This window comes from Montipora foliosa, chromosome 2 (assembly GCF_036669935.1).
Source record: "Montipora foliosa isolate CH-2021 chromosome 2, ASM3666993v2, whole genome shotgun sequence".
Lineage (NCBI taxonomy): Eukaryota > Metazoa > Cnidaria > Anthozoa > Scleractinia > Acroporidae > Montipora > Montipora foliosa.
In genome coordinates, this window is record NC_090870.1 from 8,945,996 (window position 1) to 8,962,277 (window position 16,282).

The 16,282-nt window shown below is 42.6% G+C and overlaps 1 protein-coding gene across 1 annotated transcript in view; it reads right to left on the reverse strand.

Annotated features, from left to right (window-relative positions):
* LOC137992335 (uncharacterized) overlaps positions 1-15,446 on the reverse strand; it is a 20,522-nt gene extending 5,076 nt beyond the window's left edge. Inside the window, exons 1-7 of the mRNA XM_068837618.1 lie at positions 15,210-15,446; positions 14,844-15,092; positions 13,985-14,201; positions 11,025-11,187; positions 9,870-10,025; positions 6,904-7,175; positions 1,301-6,699 (exon numbers count right to left, since the gene is read on the reverse strand). Of these exons, the coding sequence (XP_068693719.1) occupies positions 1,301-6,699; positions 6,904-7,175; positions 9,870-10,025; positions 11,025-11,187; positions 13,985-14,201; positions 14,844-15,092; positions 15,210-15,437 (6,684 nt within the window). The 5' untranslated portion in view covers positions 15,438-15,446. The remainder of the gene's footprint in view (positions 1-1,300; positions 6,700-6,903; positions 7,176-9,869; positions 10,026-11,024; positions 11,188-13,984; positions 14,202-14,843; positions 15,093-15,209) is intronic.
* Between the last annotated feature and the right edge of the window lie 836 nt (positions 15,447-16,282).

Consider the following 16,282-nt stretch of genomic DNA (forward strand, 5'->3'; position numbering starts at 1 on the left):
AAAAAGAAGGTAGGAGGTGTTAGTCTCCCATAGAATTCTCAAGAAAAAAGTTTTGAGCGGGTACTCGGTGAAATTTCGATGATCCACAATCCTGGACAAAAGTCTTGGGACACGAGCTAAAATGAACATGTCTTGAGACCATCTATCATACTGTCCCCCCTTCCCCTTTCAATGTTGATAGCAATCCGGGAGACAATTCAGAAAATAAGGTTTTTGAAACTCATTTCGCATCTACTATACTCACTACAGTCACGCAGAATTTGTTTTCCTGACAACCTTTGCGTGGCTACATTTTTACAGTGGTACAAGACCACGTGGCAGAAGAAATACGAAGAGGTCAAGGGGAAACAACACGAGGCTCCAGAAAAGGGAACCGGGAGAACATTCAGAAAAGCTGCAGTTCGTTTTAAGATTGATTTTGGGAAAGTGGAGTGGGGGGGGGGGGGGGGGGGGGGGGGTGGGAAGAGCAAGCAAAGTAAAGTCTTTCGTATTATAAACACATACTTCTTACGAGCATTTTTTGGTGCATGAAAACAAAGGTGTCCCAACAACGTTTGACCAGGATTGTAGCTATGAATTACTTTTACAGTTTGATCTTAATGGTATCTTGGTTCGGAGAGAGAAAGTAAGGTTAGCCGACAGCACAGCAATACCGTGGATATAAAGGTAACTGCGACAATCTATTTATCAAAAAGAAAAATATACATTTCTTTATCATTGAATGCATGCTGTGAGAAACTGAAACTATTTTATTTTTATTTTTTTGCCTTCTTTTTTTTTTTCTTCTTGGTTTCAAGGCTTAAAGTGCAGTTGAAGTCCATCCTTTCACTCGTTTCACTCCGGCAAATTTTCTAAACTGAAATGTGTCATTTTTCCACTGTGTAATTTCCTCTATCATCATTCCGGGTGGGTAAGAAACTAAGCAGTGATTGATTCATTGATTGATTGATTGATTAACGGACTGACTGACTGATTGATCGATCAATTGATAGATGCTTGCCCGTGAACCAAGACGTAAAATAGGCTGCATTTCTGTTTGTGTAAACCAGGCCTATGTTTTCGCGCTCGTTTCCTGACAGCGAAGATCTTGCTTTAGGAGATTTAAGGCTGCTTTTCGCTAAAACCACAACCGTAAGCACCCACAACATACGCGGGAAGCATTAACTCGTCGTCAATTTGTGACTTATCCTACTAATGATTATGGCGCATCTAATTTTGCGTTTGTTGCTTCTTCTTGAGTCGCTCTTGAAAGCCCGCCCTGAGCAATTAAAAGAAACTAGAGACTAGAACTATTTCTTACCTCGGTCAACTCAGGACGAGAAACGTCAACAAGGAACCCGTCAGACCATCCATGTGACGTCATTCCGGCGCCATTCGTAGCCTCTATTGTAACGTAATACCGTTTTCCGTGAGTTAGGGTAAGATTGTCCTTCCTTACTGTGGTTGCTATGCCGACATCTGCGAAATTCATCGAGTCCGTAAAGTCCGGAGACGTTCCTATGCCCCAGCGATATTTGACCACACCACTTTCTCCATCACCAAACGGTGCCCACGCTGCCTCCACCAAACTTGTTGATGACTGGTATTGAATATCAGACTGAAGGGAAGAACCATCGTGGATGAGACCGGAACTGGGTGGTGTTACGTCGACAATAATGCCATCAGATGAGGATGTGCTACTGAAGCCATCGCCATTTGTACATGTAATCTTGCTGATATACTTAGCGCCGGGTACAAGACTGAGATTCTGGCGAGACAGGTTACCACTAATTCCCACCGATTGTGTTAACACAACAGTGTCATTTCCAAAAGCTGAACTGTTATCCGATGCAGTCTGTTCAATGAGTGACCACGAGCAACTGGAGATTCCAGACTCCTCATCTTTGAAACCCTTCCACGAAATTTCTAAGGAGTCCATGGAATCTGTAAAGTCAATGTCAAGCTCAACTCCATCGATTACCATTCCAAGGGAAGGAGGAGTAATATCAAACATCAACTTCTTCGAAGACATCACGGAGGTCAGACCAGCTCCATTTTGAACAAATACTGTAACATAATACGCTTCACCCAAATGAGGAACAAAGGGCCCTATGGTCCCAGAGGTTAAGACTTCTGCTGCTGTAGAACCACTCACGCAAGTTCGGGGCGTGGTTGCTAAGCAGTATTCGCTGCTCCTTATGTTACTTTCATAGTCCTTCACATCGTCCCAAGAAAAACGAATTTCGATGCTTCGTGTTGATTGGTCTGTAACCACGTGACTTGTTACGATCTCGGTTGTAATCGGCGAACTGGGGTCAACTATAAATCCATTGGAGCTTGCCATACTGTTTAAACCACTAGCCGTGAATGCTTTTAAACTGGAGTAATACTTCTGACCGGCAACCAGAATGTCTAGACCAGGTGCATTGGGTGCAAGGTCTTTTTCAATACTTCTTCTCAACCCCACACTTGTAAAACCCAATATGTCGTCTTTGCCACGTTCTGTGCCTATTGCCCACTGGTAATCAATCACTGGTTCGCTGACATCGTCCAAGAAAGGATCCCAATTGGCACTGGCCACTCTAGTGTTAGTTGTGTAGTTGAAATCAGCACCATCTATTGAGCCATCTCGAACGGTCGCGGGAATGGGCCAGATAGATTTCACTCGAAAGCCATTGGATCGAGCCGTACTCTTCAGTGATGCTTTGTTCCAACACGTCAACACATTATGATAAGTCAAGTTCCCGAGAAACCCCTTGTCTTTGTAAGTTTGCGCGAGAGAAAACACTCTTCTTTGTCCGTAAGGCGAATTATTGCTGGCATCAATTTGAAGCAGCCTACTTCCATCGCTGCTTTCTATTTTCCATGTACATGATTGAACTCCACTTTCATCGTCCTCTGTGCCAAACCAGGACATGGAAATATTCCAGTTCTCAAGCACAGTATTGTAATCCACTCCGGTCACATGGTTCCCATCAATGACATCCCCAATGCGTGGAGGACTAATGTCCATTAGAATTCCATTCGAGCTACGCGTAACAGTAAGGCCTGCTCCATTTGTGGCTTGCACTGTCACAAATACTCGCTCTCCTGGGTTAATGTTACATTCTGGACAGCTAAACGATTTATTAGCTCCAATTCTCGTGGTTGTTTTTATCTGGCAACCTCGAGGTTTGGTTCCGAGACAGTATTTGCTTTCCAGTATTCCGCTTTCTGGGTCCGTGATGTCCTCCCAGTGTGCTGCAAGATCCATGGTCGGCGAAAAATAGTCGATGTCTTGAGCAGTGGCTCCATCACGAACGGAATCATGGGGAGCTTGTGGTGGCGTGGTGTCTATTACGAGTCCAGGCGATGATAAATTTGACTTTAACCCAACAAGGTTGGTCGCGACAACTGTGATGTAGTAAGTATTACCGTGGGAAAGACTGAGGCCGCTCTTGATTACCTGTGTTGCAAGATGTACGTCTTTAAAGCTTACAACATCGTGCTGATAGGGTCGAGTCCCGATAGCGAATTGGTAGTTCAGCAGCCTGCTCTCCAGTTCGATAAATGGAGGCCAGGTGGCTACAATGGAAGCCGTGTCTGATTGATATTGTGACGTGTTATTGCGTGAGACACCCGCTATAATAGGACCACTGGGGACAGGTGGCGTGTTATCTACCTCGAAAGCAGAAGACGACGAGGACGCCAGTCCAGCGTTGTTAAAGCAATCGACACTAACATTATAGCTTTGACGTTGAAGAAGGGGAGCACTTTGTGGCAACGAGATATTACCCGAGGACGTGTTTTTAGACTTGGTGAAAAGAACGCTGCCAGATTGATCTACGACCGAGATGTTGCATGTGCTGATATGGCTCTCGCGGTCTCTAAACTCACTCCAAGAAATGACACGGTCATTATCAGTTATAAAATATTTTTCTCCAATTTTTCTTTGTATTGATTGGCCCGCGTAGACTATTCCTGGATGCGGTGGAGTGCTGTCAAAAACGAGAGCATCAGAGCATGATTGTGACACAAGTCCAGCTCTGTTTCGAGATATCACAGTGACGTAATACTTTACTCCTGATATAAAGACTAGTTCTGACATTGTTGTGTTGGCGTAGTTTCGCCGGCCGATGTTAACGAATGGTTGGATTTGGGTACCACATTTGCTTGTGCCAATGGCCCACTTGTAGTACCAGACTTCACTTTCTGGTTCAGAGAATTTGTTCCAATAAACAGAGATATCGGAAGCCGAAGCGGAGTAAAAAACCAACTCTTTGTCATTGTATCGCCATCCATCTTGTGAACCAAAGCCTGGGTAGATTGTGCTTGGAATAGGCGGTGTTCCATCCGCTATGACACCGTCCGAAACAAGTTCTTTGACAGATCCTGCCTGATTGGTCACCCTGAGGTGCACGTAGTACTTAGTTCCACTTGACAAATTGAGAACAGTGTTACTTTTCACATGTGTCGATAGACCAACATCAGCAAAATCTTGAATACTGGTCTTGTCATTTCCACTGGTACCTATGCTCCATTCGAACTTCTCAATACCGCTCTCCAGATCCCAAACTCCTTCCCAGTTAGCAGCCATAGATGAAAGAGAGGATTGGTATCTCAGATCTGGTTCAATGATCCCGTCATGCACTATACCATGGCTCGGGGGACTGAAGTCAATGAGCACTCCATCGGAGCTCAAGCACTTCCGTAGAAGGGCATTGTTTACGGCACAAACTGTCACGTAATATACGTCATCGGACAGCAAAAGGCCTTTTACAGTAACAGATGTGTTTAGCCCCACGCTACTAAAAGGAACAACGTCCATAACTTCCCCTCGACTTCTGCTTATTCCATATTCGAAGTGGTGTATTCCAGACTCTGGATCTTTGAAACCTTTCCATTGTGCCGACATTGCTGTGATGTTATCTTGATAATCAATATCCGAACCTGTGATACCGTCTCGCACTTCAGCTGTCTGCGTGCTTGGAGGAGTCACGTCAGCAACAAAACCATCCGACGATATTTCGGAACTAAACAAGCCGGCTTTGTTTTCAGCTTTGATTTTAATGCAATAACGCTGACCGTTCACCAAAGTAATGTTTTCCATGGTAAATGAGGTAGCAGTTGGAGGAAGTAATTTCACAAACCCATTTCCAGTGACATGGTAGTTTCCGGATAGGCAGCTTCCAGCAGCAAAGTAGTATTGTTTGACAGCTGTGTTTGGCTCGGGAAATATTGACCACGAGCCATAGACATGTCTCAGATCAGCCTGGTAGTCGAGGTCTACTTGCGGTTTTGGACCGTCGAAGACTTTTCCAGAGGATGGAGGGGTTGCATCAGGTATTACCAAGACCGAATACGCGTCTTTATATAATTTGGCACCGTTGATGGCTCTTATTATGACGTAATAACCTTGGCCTTGTGATAATGCAAGGTTTTGGAATGTCGCCGATGTGCGAAGGTTGGGTCCTGGAACAACTGTAAAATTGAAGGTTGACGGTGGCTTTTCTGAAGGTATAATGGCCCACTCGTATCGCTGAAGTCCGCTGTGAGCATCTGAGAATCCAGCCCACTGCACAGTAACTGAGGATACACTTGGTATATACACACACGGAGTTCCATTTATGGTGTCTTCAACTCCTGTCACTACAACTTTTCCCGTAAATACGGGGTGAGTCGTATCCACGGTAACACCATCCGATGTGACGTCAGTGCTAAGACCAACCATATCAATGGCTCTCACAGTTACAAAATACTTAGTGTTGTTCAACGTCAACCCATCATGCGTTATGTTTGTCGCATTCCCAGTGGACGTCCAGGAAACGATAACGCTTCCGCTGATGTCAGTAACTTTGTACCTGTACTCCATGATCCCACTTCCTGTGCTGCCATCTGTAAACCCATTCCAGTTTACCGCTATAATGGTGTCCTCTGACTGATAATCTACATCACTAAAGTGTCCATCGTTTATGCTGCCTGCCTGTGGTGGATCTTGGTCTATTAACAAGCAATTCGATGAAATTTGAGTATAAAGTCCAGCCTCGTTATAGCCTCTGACAACTGCGCAATAGCGTTGTCCAGACACTAGATTAAGGTTTGTTGCTGTAGGGAATCGGTCGAGAGCTGTGGTCTTGAATGTTGTAATAAGCCCGGCCCCTTGACGTTGTACCGCCCAATCATAGCGTGCAATAGGAGAATGAGGATCGGTGAATCGGTCCCAATTTGCAATAAACGTAGTCGTCCACTTTGCGTATTTCATGTCCACTCCAGTTTGATTTCCATCGTATGCTTTCCCTGCCACAGGGGCCGAGGTATCAATGATGACCCCGTCGCTGGTGAGGTCCGAATGCAGTCCCGCTTTTGTAAACGTTCTTACAACGAATTGCACCTTTGAACCGTCCAAGACGCTGTTGAAAGTCGCTGCCCCGCTAGTGCTGAGATTGACGTTCTGGAAAGACATAAGCTCGTGGCTGTGATTGGTTTGGAAGGGAGTTACAAGTACTTTCCACATATACTTGCTGACACCGTGTCTTGTTTGTATTCCTCCCCAGTTCACCTGCAAGAACTTGGAGGCTTGGTAACTTTGGTCGGCTCCAGGTCCGTCGTGGATCCACCCGCCTTGTGGCTTTGATGTGTCAATGATGATCACACCACTACAAACAAGCTGAGCAGTGTTTTTTCGCATGTCGACCGCTTGGATAGACACTTTGTAATTGTTGTTATCTTGAAGAGCTAGCCCTGTGAGATAAACAGTATGTAAGGATTTTGAAATTGCTATTGGTCCGGCTACTGGTCAACAGCAGAAGCTCATGAAAGGGAGCATCTATAACTAACAATACCAAGTAGTCTAGTGCGTCTAAATTGAGTTCACTCGAGGAAAGTTTAAATCTCCAAGGGGTTCAGAGAAAACCCTACACTGTACAAAATTCAAAGTACATCTACCTGTCAGAATTTGCCGTGTATTTGAGTTGGGAAAGGCTCCTTTTACGACCGATGCGGTGCTGCAAGCAGAGGACGATGACAATAGGAACCATTCAAAAGTCAACTGACCACAAGACACGGAAAAGCCTTCGAAACGAAGATGAAGTTTAGTCGTTAGATACTGATAGCTAATTACTGATTGAAAAGACTGCTCCGTGAATTGGGCGCTTCCAGTTGTGATGTTGATACTATCTTGTTCTGCACCAGGGCATGTCCCAAGATTTCCGTCACACCTAGAAAAAAATGTTTCAGTGCTTAGCGGGCCAGATCTCGTTCATAAAACCAAACAGCTTGTTTCGTGGAGATGAAACCAGTCTCGCTCGTCACAGTTAAACCAGTGTTTTACATACTACTGTTCTTACGTCACATGCAATGCACGATGGCCTAGCTATTCAAATATGGAAATATTCAAGTACTTCAACAAAAACTCCCCAGGGTGCTGATACGTTGTCGTGGTGGGGGAGCTTGTGTGCATCTGTGACGATCCAGACGAAATTCAGTCCCTGGTCCTCCAGGTTTTGGTTTGGACGTGGGGCTAACAACCCCTCCCCGCAAAAACTACTTGTTACGGAAACCAGTAAAACATCTAGCAATATCTCCTACCGTGGATGAAGAGGACTAACAAACCAACTAACTTCAACCAAAACTGCAGCTAATCAGGGGCACCCAACGACTGCGGCGAAAATAATAGAGGCTGTAAACCTTCAAATTTTATGCAATTTCGAATATCGCATGATTTTGCCTCAGCTCAGTAAAATTCTAACATTCTTCAAGTATGATTTCGAGATTTCTATGCACTCTTTAGACTCAAGTGAAGCTATGATCCTCGCAATTATTTTTGCAATTGCGTAGAGAAGCCTGAAAATCTCAGGACTTCAACAGGGTTTGAACCCGCGACCTCGCGATACCGGTGCGAAGCTCTAAACAACTGAGCTATGAAGCCACTGACGTTGGGATATGGTCATTTGTGGGCTCTAATGTTCCCGTGAGGAATGAATCATCGATGAAATGATATATGAAATGGATCATATGTGAACTGCGGATATGAAATCAAGTGAAGCTATGATCCTCGCAGTTATGATCGCAATTTTTGTTTTTGGAATTGCGAAGAGAAGCCTGAAAAATTCAGGACTTCAACGGGGTTTGAACCCTTCTCTACGCAAAAATTGCAAAAATTGCGTTCATAACTGCGACGATCATAGCTTCATTGATTTATATGATTCATTTCATATACCATTTCATCGATGATTCATTCCTCACGAGAACATTAAAGCCCACAAATGACCAGATTCCCAACGTCAGTGGCTTCATAGCTCAGTTGGTTAGAGCGTCGCACCGGTATCGCGAGGTCACGGGTTCAAACCCCGTTGAAGTCCTGAATTTTTCAGGCTTTTCTACGCAATTGCAAAAATTGCGTCCATAACTGCGACGATCATAGCTTCACTTGATTTAATATCTGCAGTTCATATATGATCCATTTCATATATCATTTCATCGTTGACTCTTTAAGACGCGGCTACACGAGGGATTTTTGTCTCGCGCCAGTGATACGATTTTTTTCAGACAAATTAAAGGCCGCGCGAATCGCATATTTCAAGAGAACTGGGCACTATAAACAGACATTCCTACTCTAATTTCATTGGCTAAATAGTCTTTAGTCGCGTCGCAAGTGCAGGCAAAATGTTGCAGGGTGGCTACACGGCTAAACGGGTAACTATCTCTGCGATTTTGTCGCGAAAGTTCCAACTCTAACGACGTTTTTCTTGCGATTTTTTCACCCGTCGCGTCGCCAGTTCAAGGGTGGCTACCCATGCGATTTTCATCTCGCGCTCGCGACGCGACAAAGTTTAAAAACATCGCATCACCAGCGCGAGCAAAAAATCGATCGTGTAGCCGCGGCTTTAGACTCTTTACTACCTTTCCGAAATATCTAGGAAATCTGTTCAGAAAAAATGTCCAAAATCTTAGTGCGCCTTGAAAGCCTGAGTTCAAATATTCGAAAATTTTAGCCTACCTTCCTTTCGAACAGATTCACCGTAATTACTCCTTGGGTGCCTATGGCTAATTTCTGAAGCTCATGACCTTGAAGCGTTTAAGTCTGGTTCAGAGCTAGGGTTTTTCTGAGTTTTAAGAATTTCCTTATTTGGATGTAACGAAGCTCGTGCATTTTCCAGCGTGCGGCTTCCATCTTATTTTTGTCCATATTTGGGCATAAACGTGGTGTCCTAAAATCCTCAGCTTTGTTCCAAGGAAAAGAGTTGCAAGTTACACGCTTCAAGGTCATGTGTTTCCTCTAATACCCAGCCACTGTATTAACTAAGGTTAAAAATTTCTGTCTCCGCATAGGTTATTCACAAATGTCGCCTCACGAGCTAAAAATGTCAGTATGTTAAAGCTTGACCGTAACGTCACTGTCTTAAGAAAGTGAATTTTCTCTTCTTGTAGATAGATGATTCTCAAAGCAGGAAGCAAAGAGCCAAATAAATGCATACGATTGTTTGTAGTGGATCAGTTAAAGAGGAATTTCCCGCAGTACATCCTGTGCAAGATGGTAAAAGTCTCTTCACTGTATTTTTAAAGAATTGTAATACTTGAGATTTTAGCACGAAACGTAATTGTCGAGGGACGTAAATGTAATAATGTAATTAGGATGATCAGCAGAGGACAAAATCTTGAGCTGGGTTTTTGTGTTTCTTTTACATTCACTTTGTTTTGTTTTTAACTAAGTAATTTTGCAGGATCTCCCTCATTTGGTTGCGCAAGACTTCTATTTTTTGCTGCTGTATAAGAAAGTAATTGACAGTGATTAGGACTGGAGAGCGAAAGCAGCATCCCTGTACGACCCTAAATGAGAGGCGAACCCGAGATGACATCGACGCAAATGGCTTTGCAAAAGATCCTGTACGTGATAAATTCCCTCCTCCTACCTTTCGGGTTGATCACAGATGTCAATTGCCGGGCGACAAATGGTTCCACTTGCCCTCATAATTTCTCTACACGTTCCATCACCAACACATTCTGAAGTCCTGATACAACTTGTTGATGGAAACGACGGCTGGCACGAGTAGGCCTGACCTTCACACCTGAGAAAACACGAAACAGTGCTTCAATTAGATTATTATGCACCTTCGTCGTCTTTGAAAGTCTAAGCTAGTAGGTATCATAATGAAGTTTACGAAAACCAGGGACGGTAAGGTCCGTTGGTCTTGTCTTTTACACCTTGATTAATTTGTACTACACGCATGCGTGTAATGAGCAAGACTTAGTCAGCGTTATCTGTACTTTTTAATCTATACCACGTGTATGGTTCTTTTTGTCATGTCACAATTTTATGGACCATAAAGGAAATTTAGCCTCCTATGAACTGGGAGTCAGGGTGATTTAGCGATGATCTACCGCGCCTCCCACTTGTGTGACCTGGGTTCAACCCTCGGGTCGTTTGTGGGTAGAGTTTCAGTCGAACTCAATCTGACTCTGAGGGCTTTTCTCCATGCAGGTACTCCGGTTTTCCTCCCTCATCAAAATCGACTCTCAGTCAATTACATCCGGCTGCGGTCGGATACCCTCGATAGGCGTAACCTCTGGTATCCTTCCCTTTTATTGAATTAAATGAATAAATTTTCTATCATTATCATTATTATTATTATTATTATTATTATTATTATAATTATTAATTTTATTATTATTATTATTATTATTATTATTATTATTATTATTATTATAACTGTGGCTTCCGATTGGCCTTGTCCAGGATGGGGACCTCTAAGACAACGCCTTAATCGTTTGTCAATTGAACAGCGAGCAAGCTTTTAAGTCATCATAAAACATCATCAAGAGCCCTGAAGGAGAGGGTCGGTTTCCCTTTTACTGTTGAAGAAGGTTTTTTTCCATCATGGACAAGCGTTTCACCAAAGCGTCATTAAGCCATTTCTAGATTAGAAGTTAAATTTAACCCCTTCCCGTGCCTTTTGTCTCTTGCGTGAATCTTAAGGATGTTCAATTCCCTGTCTTAAGGCGGGTCACATTTAATAGTCCATTTAATAGTTGCCACTGGGCCATTGATAGTGGCGCTTAGTTCATACCTTCCTGAATTGCATGTGTCCTGTTTAGTGCATGTGTTTTGGTCGTCACAAGGTACCGCTGGGCGATTTGACCAGGCACCGTTGGCACGAGCTGTTGCATCATACAGGTCACACCACTCACACTGATTTGAAGGGTTTACCGTCTGATGATTGTAGTCTTGGCCTTGAATATAATGAATTAATGTTATTCATTGATCTATTGGTGCCCTGACACATTTATATTGTTGTCAAGACCGTGAAACTGAAGTCAATCTCACTCGAATGCTTGGCGATATTTAAAAAAAATGTAAATGCTTTGTTTACAGCACTTTGCTATCAATCTAGTTCACAGGCACCCCACTTTTAATAATCTGAAAGAAACAATTGAAACTGAACAGCAACATTATTAAGAACCCGAACTGGCAGGAGGCAACCAGTTGGCTATTTACGACAACAACAACAACCTTTAATTGTACTCTTGTTGCATGAATATTTACAAAAATAGTAGGAAAAATTAGTGAAACTTAAATAGAGTACTGGCGCGGTAGAGTTTAATCCGGGGCAACCGGAAACACCTCCAAACCGGAGTTTAGAATGGGATTTGAACCGGGGACAACCGCATGTTGAGCCAACGCTCTAACCACTGGATGACGCGGCCATTTCTTTTTTAACTCAATGCAGGGGCATCTTGGCCAAAAGAACATTTTTGAAGTTCTTTGATGATTGAGCAGTAGCGGCTTAGATAGTGGGAGCTGATATATGGAATGGATCACATATGGACTGCGGATATGAAATCAAGGGAAGCTATGATCCTCGCAGTTGAAGTCCTGAATTTTTCAGGCTTTTCTATGCAATTGCAAAAATTGCGTTCACAACTGCGAGGATCATAGTTTCACTTGATAGTGGGAACTGTTAGTAAATCGTGTGTCAATTTGTATATTCGGTTTGATGGAAGACTAACACACGAAAGGTCGGCTTTAGTTTTAATCTTCCATAGGTAATCAGTTTGCTTCCATTAACTCAATTGTTACGATCAAATTTCGGTGTTTGAAAATCTTACCATTGGAGCACCACAGCCTCTTTAGAGACTAAGCTTATTGGCCATTTGTATATGAATTATCTTGGGTATGTTTTCTGATGAATACAAGTAAAGTTAACTTGGTAGAAGGACCATCTCCAACCATTATGTCTCGGGTTTGGTTTCCGAACTACACGGCTGGTGTGTTATATTTTTTTCACAAGAGCTGTTAGGTGTTGTTATTCCCTCTCAATGAAATGTATTTTCCCATGCTTGGCATAGACGCGTGTCAGCTATTTATACCATTTTTACTTGATTGCTTTGCTCGAGGTTATCGTCTTTTCAGCCTTTGTTTGGCCATTGTGCCTTAAATGAGGCAGCTTTAGGCGACTACCTTACTTACTCGATTAAACGCATGCAGCGGGGTTCATTAAATTTTGAGCGTCTCCGATGCGGGTTTATTCGAGGGCGGCGTTTATTTCAAAATAATCTTTCTTTAATCATTGACAACAATTACGGTAGATCGTTTGTAAATATCATTTACAACAAGAACATGTTAAATGTTCCAGAGAATGGTCAGTAGGCTCAGCCACAAGTTGCTCGGCAACTTTTCGGCACCTTTTGAAGTTTTTAGCATTTTAAAAATATTTATTTTACTTGTTTTGCGAGATTTATTAGCTTTCGAAAGAAAATTCAGCTAAATTCAAGTAGTTTATACTATTGTGGACCGCAGGAGCCACGAGTGGGTCTTTTAGGTGTTGCATGCCTCTCCATGAGGTCAGCGGTATCATATGACACATTTTTCCTAAGATGGCGGACAACACTGTCAGTGATTCAAATTAAAGCAGGAAAGAATGTGCAGACAAACTGAAGAAAAGTTCCTGATACCAACCGTTGAATTGGAGTTCTATTTATGAAAGAAAGAATTAAAGAAAGAAAATGCGGGAATGCGGGCAAAACGTATCTATACTTTGCACAATAAGAACCAACCTCAAGTGCAAACACTTAAAAAAGAATAGAAACTTTTCGGCAACGTTGGAAATAAAATAGAAACTTTTAGCAACTTTTAGACACTTTTATCGGCAACTTTTTGGAACTTTATCTGCAACTTGTGGCTAAGTCTAATGGTCGGCCTCGTTATACCGGCAAAATTCTTGGTCTTAAAGTGCTACTATAATAAAATTTTTCTCCTTTGAATTTTTAGATTTATCACATAGAATCTCAGGAAAGATTAAAAAATCCGTTTACCGTTCGGACATATCCGCATTGGTGTCGGAGATATTCAAGTTTGAAAAGTGCGTAAAATTATGCAAATGAGAGGAATGATGACGTCATTCACTCAACACAACATAACATAAATGTATTTATCTCTGAAAATGCATGATCCCCTCCACCGCAATTTTATTTTTGGATACCAAGAGAACTTGCTAGGTTCTGCTTTCTCCGCATAGCTTTCAACCACGCAAAAATATCCCTGGATCAATAAGCACCACCCATAAGAAATCCGAGTATCTCGAGTCGCGCAGAACGTATGCGCAATAACAATAGTAGGCACCGTCCTTAACAACGCAACTGCACATTGCAAAATTCTGAAGAAAGACCTGCAAAGTATACGTGTGGTCACTTCGACCTTAAAAGCATCTTCATTAAGGAAAATAAATTCCAAGGTCTCCATATTACCGGGTAATAAAGTTTACTTGTTTTTTTCGTATTATCCTCGAATAAACGCCGCATTTTTCTGATTGAGTGCGGCCTTTATTCGAGGACGGCGTTTATTGGCACGTTTCCATCCATCTGCCGCGTTTAATGGAGTAAATACAGTATTCGTTGGTTGAAAAATAGTTTGATGGTTTTTCACATAATGTAGTCTTTTGCTGGTTTTACACTTCACTTAATAATCGCCGAAAGAATCTCGCATGAAGGTTGTTATACTACAAAATAAGATTGCTCTTAGCAGACATACCTCCTATCTTGCACGTGCACACATTTGTAAACCCAAATCCTGTCTTAAGAGTGCAACCATTGCCATTACAGTACTGACAAAGCGAGTTACACGTGAAAGGTGTGGCCGTGCAATGCCCACTTTGACACGTGTCACCACGTGTGCACTGATCACCATCATTACATGCCACGCCCTTACGATTTGACCACGTGCTAGTGCTTATACTTGGATAACACCACTGACAGACAAAGAAAGAGAAAAGAAAGGTAAGATTTGTCATTTCTAGGAATTTCATCGCAAAGTAGTGTGTTCTTTTCTTAGCCTCCACAGAACACATCGCACTCAACCCATTGCTATCATCTTGTACTCTATCAGAAGCTCACTGGCTCCTCCTCATTCTCCCCAGTCTACTCCTTTTTCTTACTTAAAGATACGAGCAAAACATCAAACGTCCTCGTTTCCGTGAAATACAGCCTCTTTTCTTCGTTGAAAGCTTTTACTTCTGGGACTTAAAAAGTTTCAGCAGTTTCGTCTTTGCATAGAACCAAATAATCTATTTTCAGCTCATTGTTATTTAAAATATCGCAAATATGGCGTAAAATATCGTAGTGAATCACTACTGGTAGGTGAATTAATTAGCCGGACAGTTCTGTGATGTTATCTCTTCCGCAAAGATTTTTACTTCATGTAAAAGATAAAACAAAGTCAACAAATGCAAAATTACCAATTCTGCGAATTCGGCAGACGGTTATGAGAAGACCCTTTAAGACCTCAACTGGGAAATGTTGGTTCGTAAAACCCATTCACTTCGTCATTGCGACACTTTTGAGCAACTGCCAACGATGTTAGATACTGTTGATAAGCCCTATACTTCCATTACCTGACAAGGGTTTCCTGGCTTGAAATGATTCTGGGCGTAACAAGTCCTGAGGCCACCAGTCATGATCACACAGTAACCCGCTTTTAGAGGACAACCGCTACCATCGTGTGTTTCACAAGAAAGGCAATTGTAGGGCGTACCAACACAGGTCCCGCTCACGCAATGATCATCTTTCGTATTTAAGTTGTTGTCACTGCATGGCAAATTATTGTTATTGGTCCACTGATTGTTGTTGTTACTGTCACATTGCTAAAATGTGACGTAAAAAAAAAAGGTTTTAGAAGTTGGTCAGCGGCTTTTTAGTGCGTGGTCGTCGGCGTCATCATCATTATCATCATATTTATTTATTTATTTATCTTATATTACCTGACAGGGGTATCCCGGCCGTAAATCGCCGTGACTAAAGCACGTTTTTATTCCGCCTTCCACAATAGCACAAAATCCCGCCTTTACGCGGCACGCGTCGTTGTAACATTCTTCGCACGAGAGACACGTGAATGGCGTTCCAGCACACGACCCACTCGAACACCTGTCGTTTCTGGTGCAAGCCACAGCGTCGCTACAGGACAAAGCGTTATTGTTTGTCCAGGCCATCTTGTTGCTGCTCTGACAATCCTGTTCATAAGGAAAATTATCCGGCAATGACTTTAGATACGAAAAAAAGAAGAACTTTCAAGCAAGAATAACTTTAGATTGCAGGGCAATCCTAGCATTTGTATCTTTATTAGAGGTTGCTTGAATTGATTTATAGTTAAGTGTAAAAACTTGCATGTTTAAAAAGGTGTAACCCACAACATGGATCCGAGATTTTGTTACCTTCGACCGTCCTTGAAATGGGACTTTTTGTACGCAATCCACGAAAAGGTGGCACCCATGGTGAAGTTTTCTTACCTTGAATATACAGCTCTTTTCCGTTCTAACGATAAATGTAATCAACACGGGTGTCTTGAGGGCTTGAGGAGGAGACAGAAAGAGTCGAGGACTCTGGGAGTAATACTTCCCTAGTATTGCACTGCGCATCCTGTTTTGCGCATAACACAGCGTAGGCCACGTTCGCATTCAGGCATAGCTAAGAGGCTTTATGGTCAAATTTCATGGCTCAGTTCTGGTTTCTTTGTCTCACAAGTCTCAACGGATATTTCTAAACAAAACAATGTTTAAATTTAACCATGAAGACTCGTAGCCATGTGTGAATATTGATATATCGAACGTGGCCAAAAACCTTTCAAAATGGCGACCTTTCGTGCGGGAAAGCTCGCTAGAAAGAAGAATGGCCGTTTTCATAGAACTGCAGTAAAGAGCAAAACACGAAACGTTTTAGACTCTCGCAAAACAAAAAGTACATTGATAGCCTTGATGATGCTAAAGAACATTTCAGTTCGACAATGAAAGTGAAACCGCGATACCGGGCAGACGTGTTGTCGAGGAGTTGAGCTCGG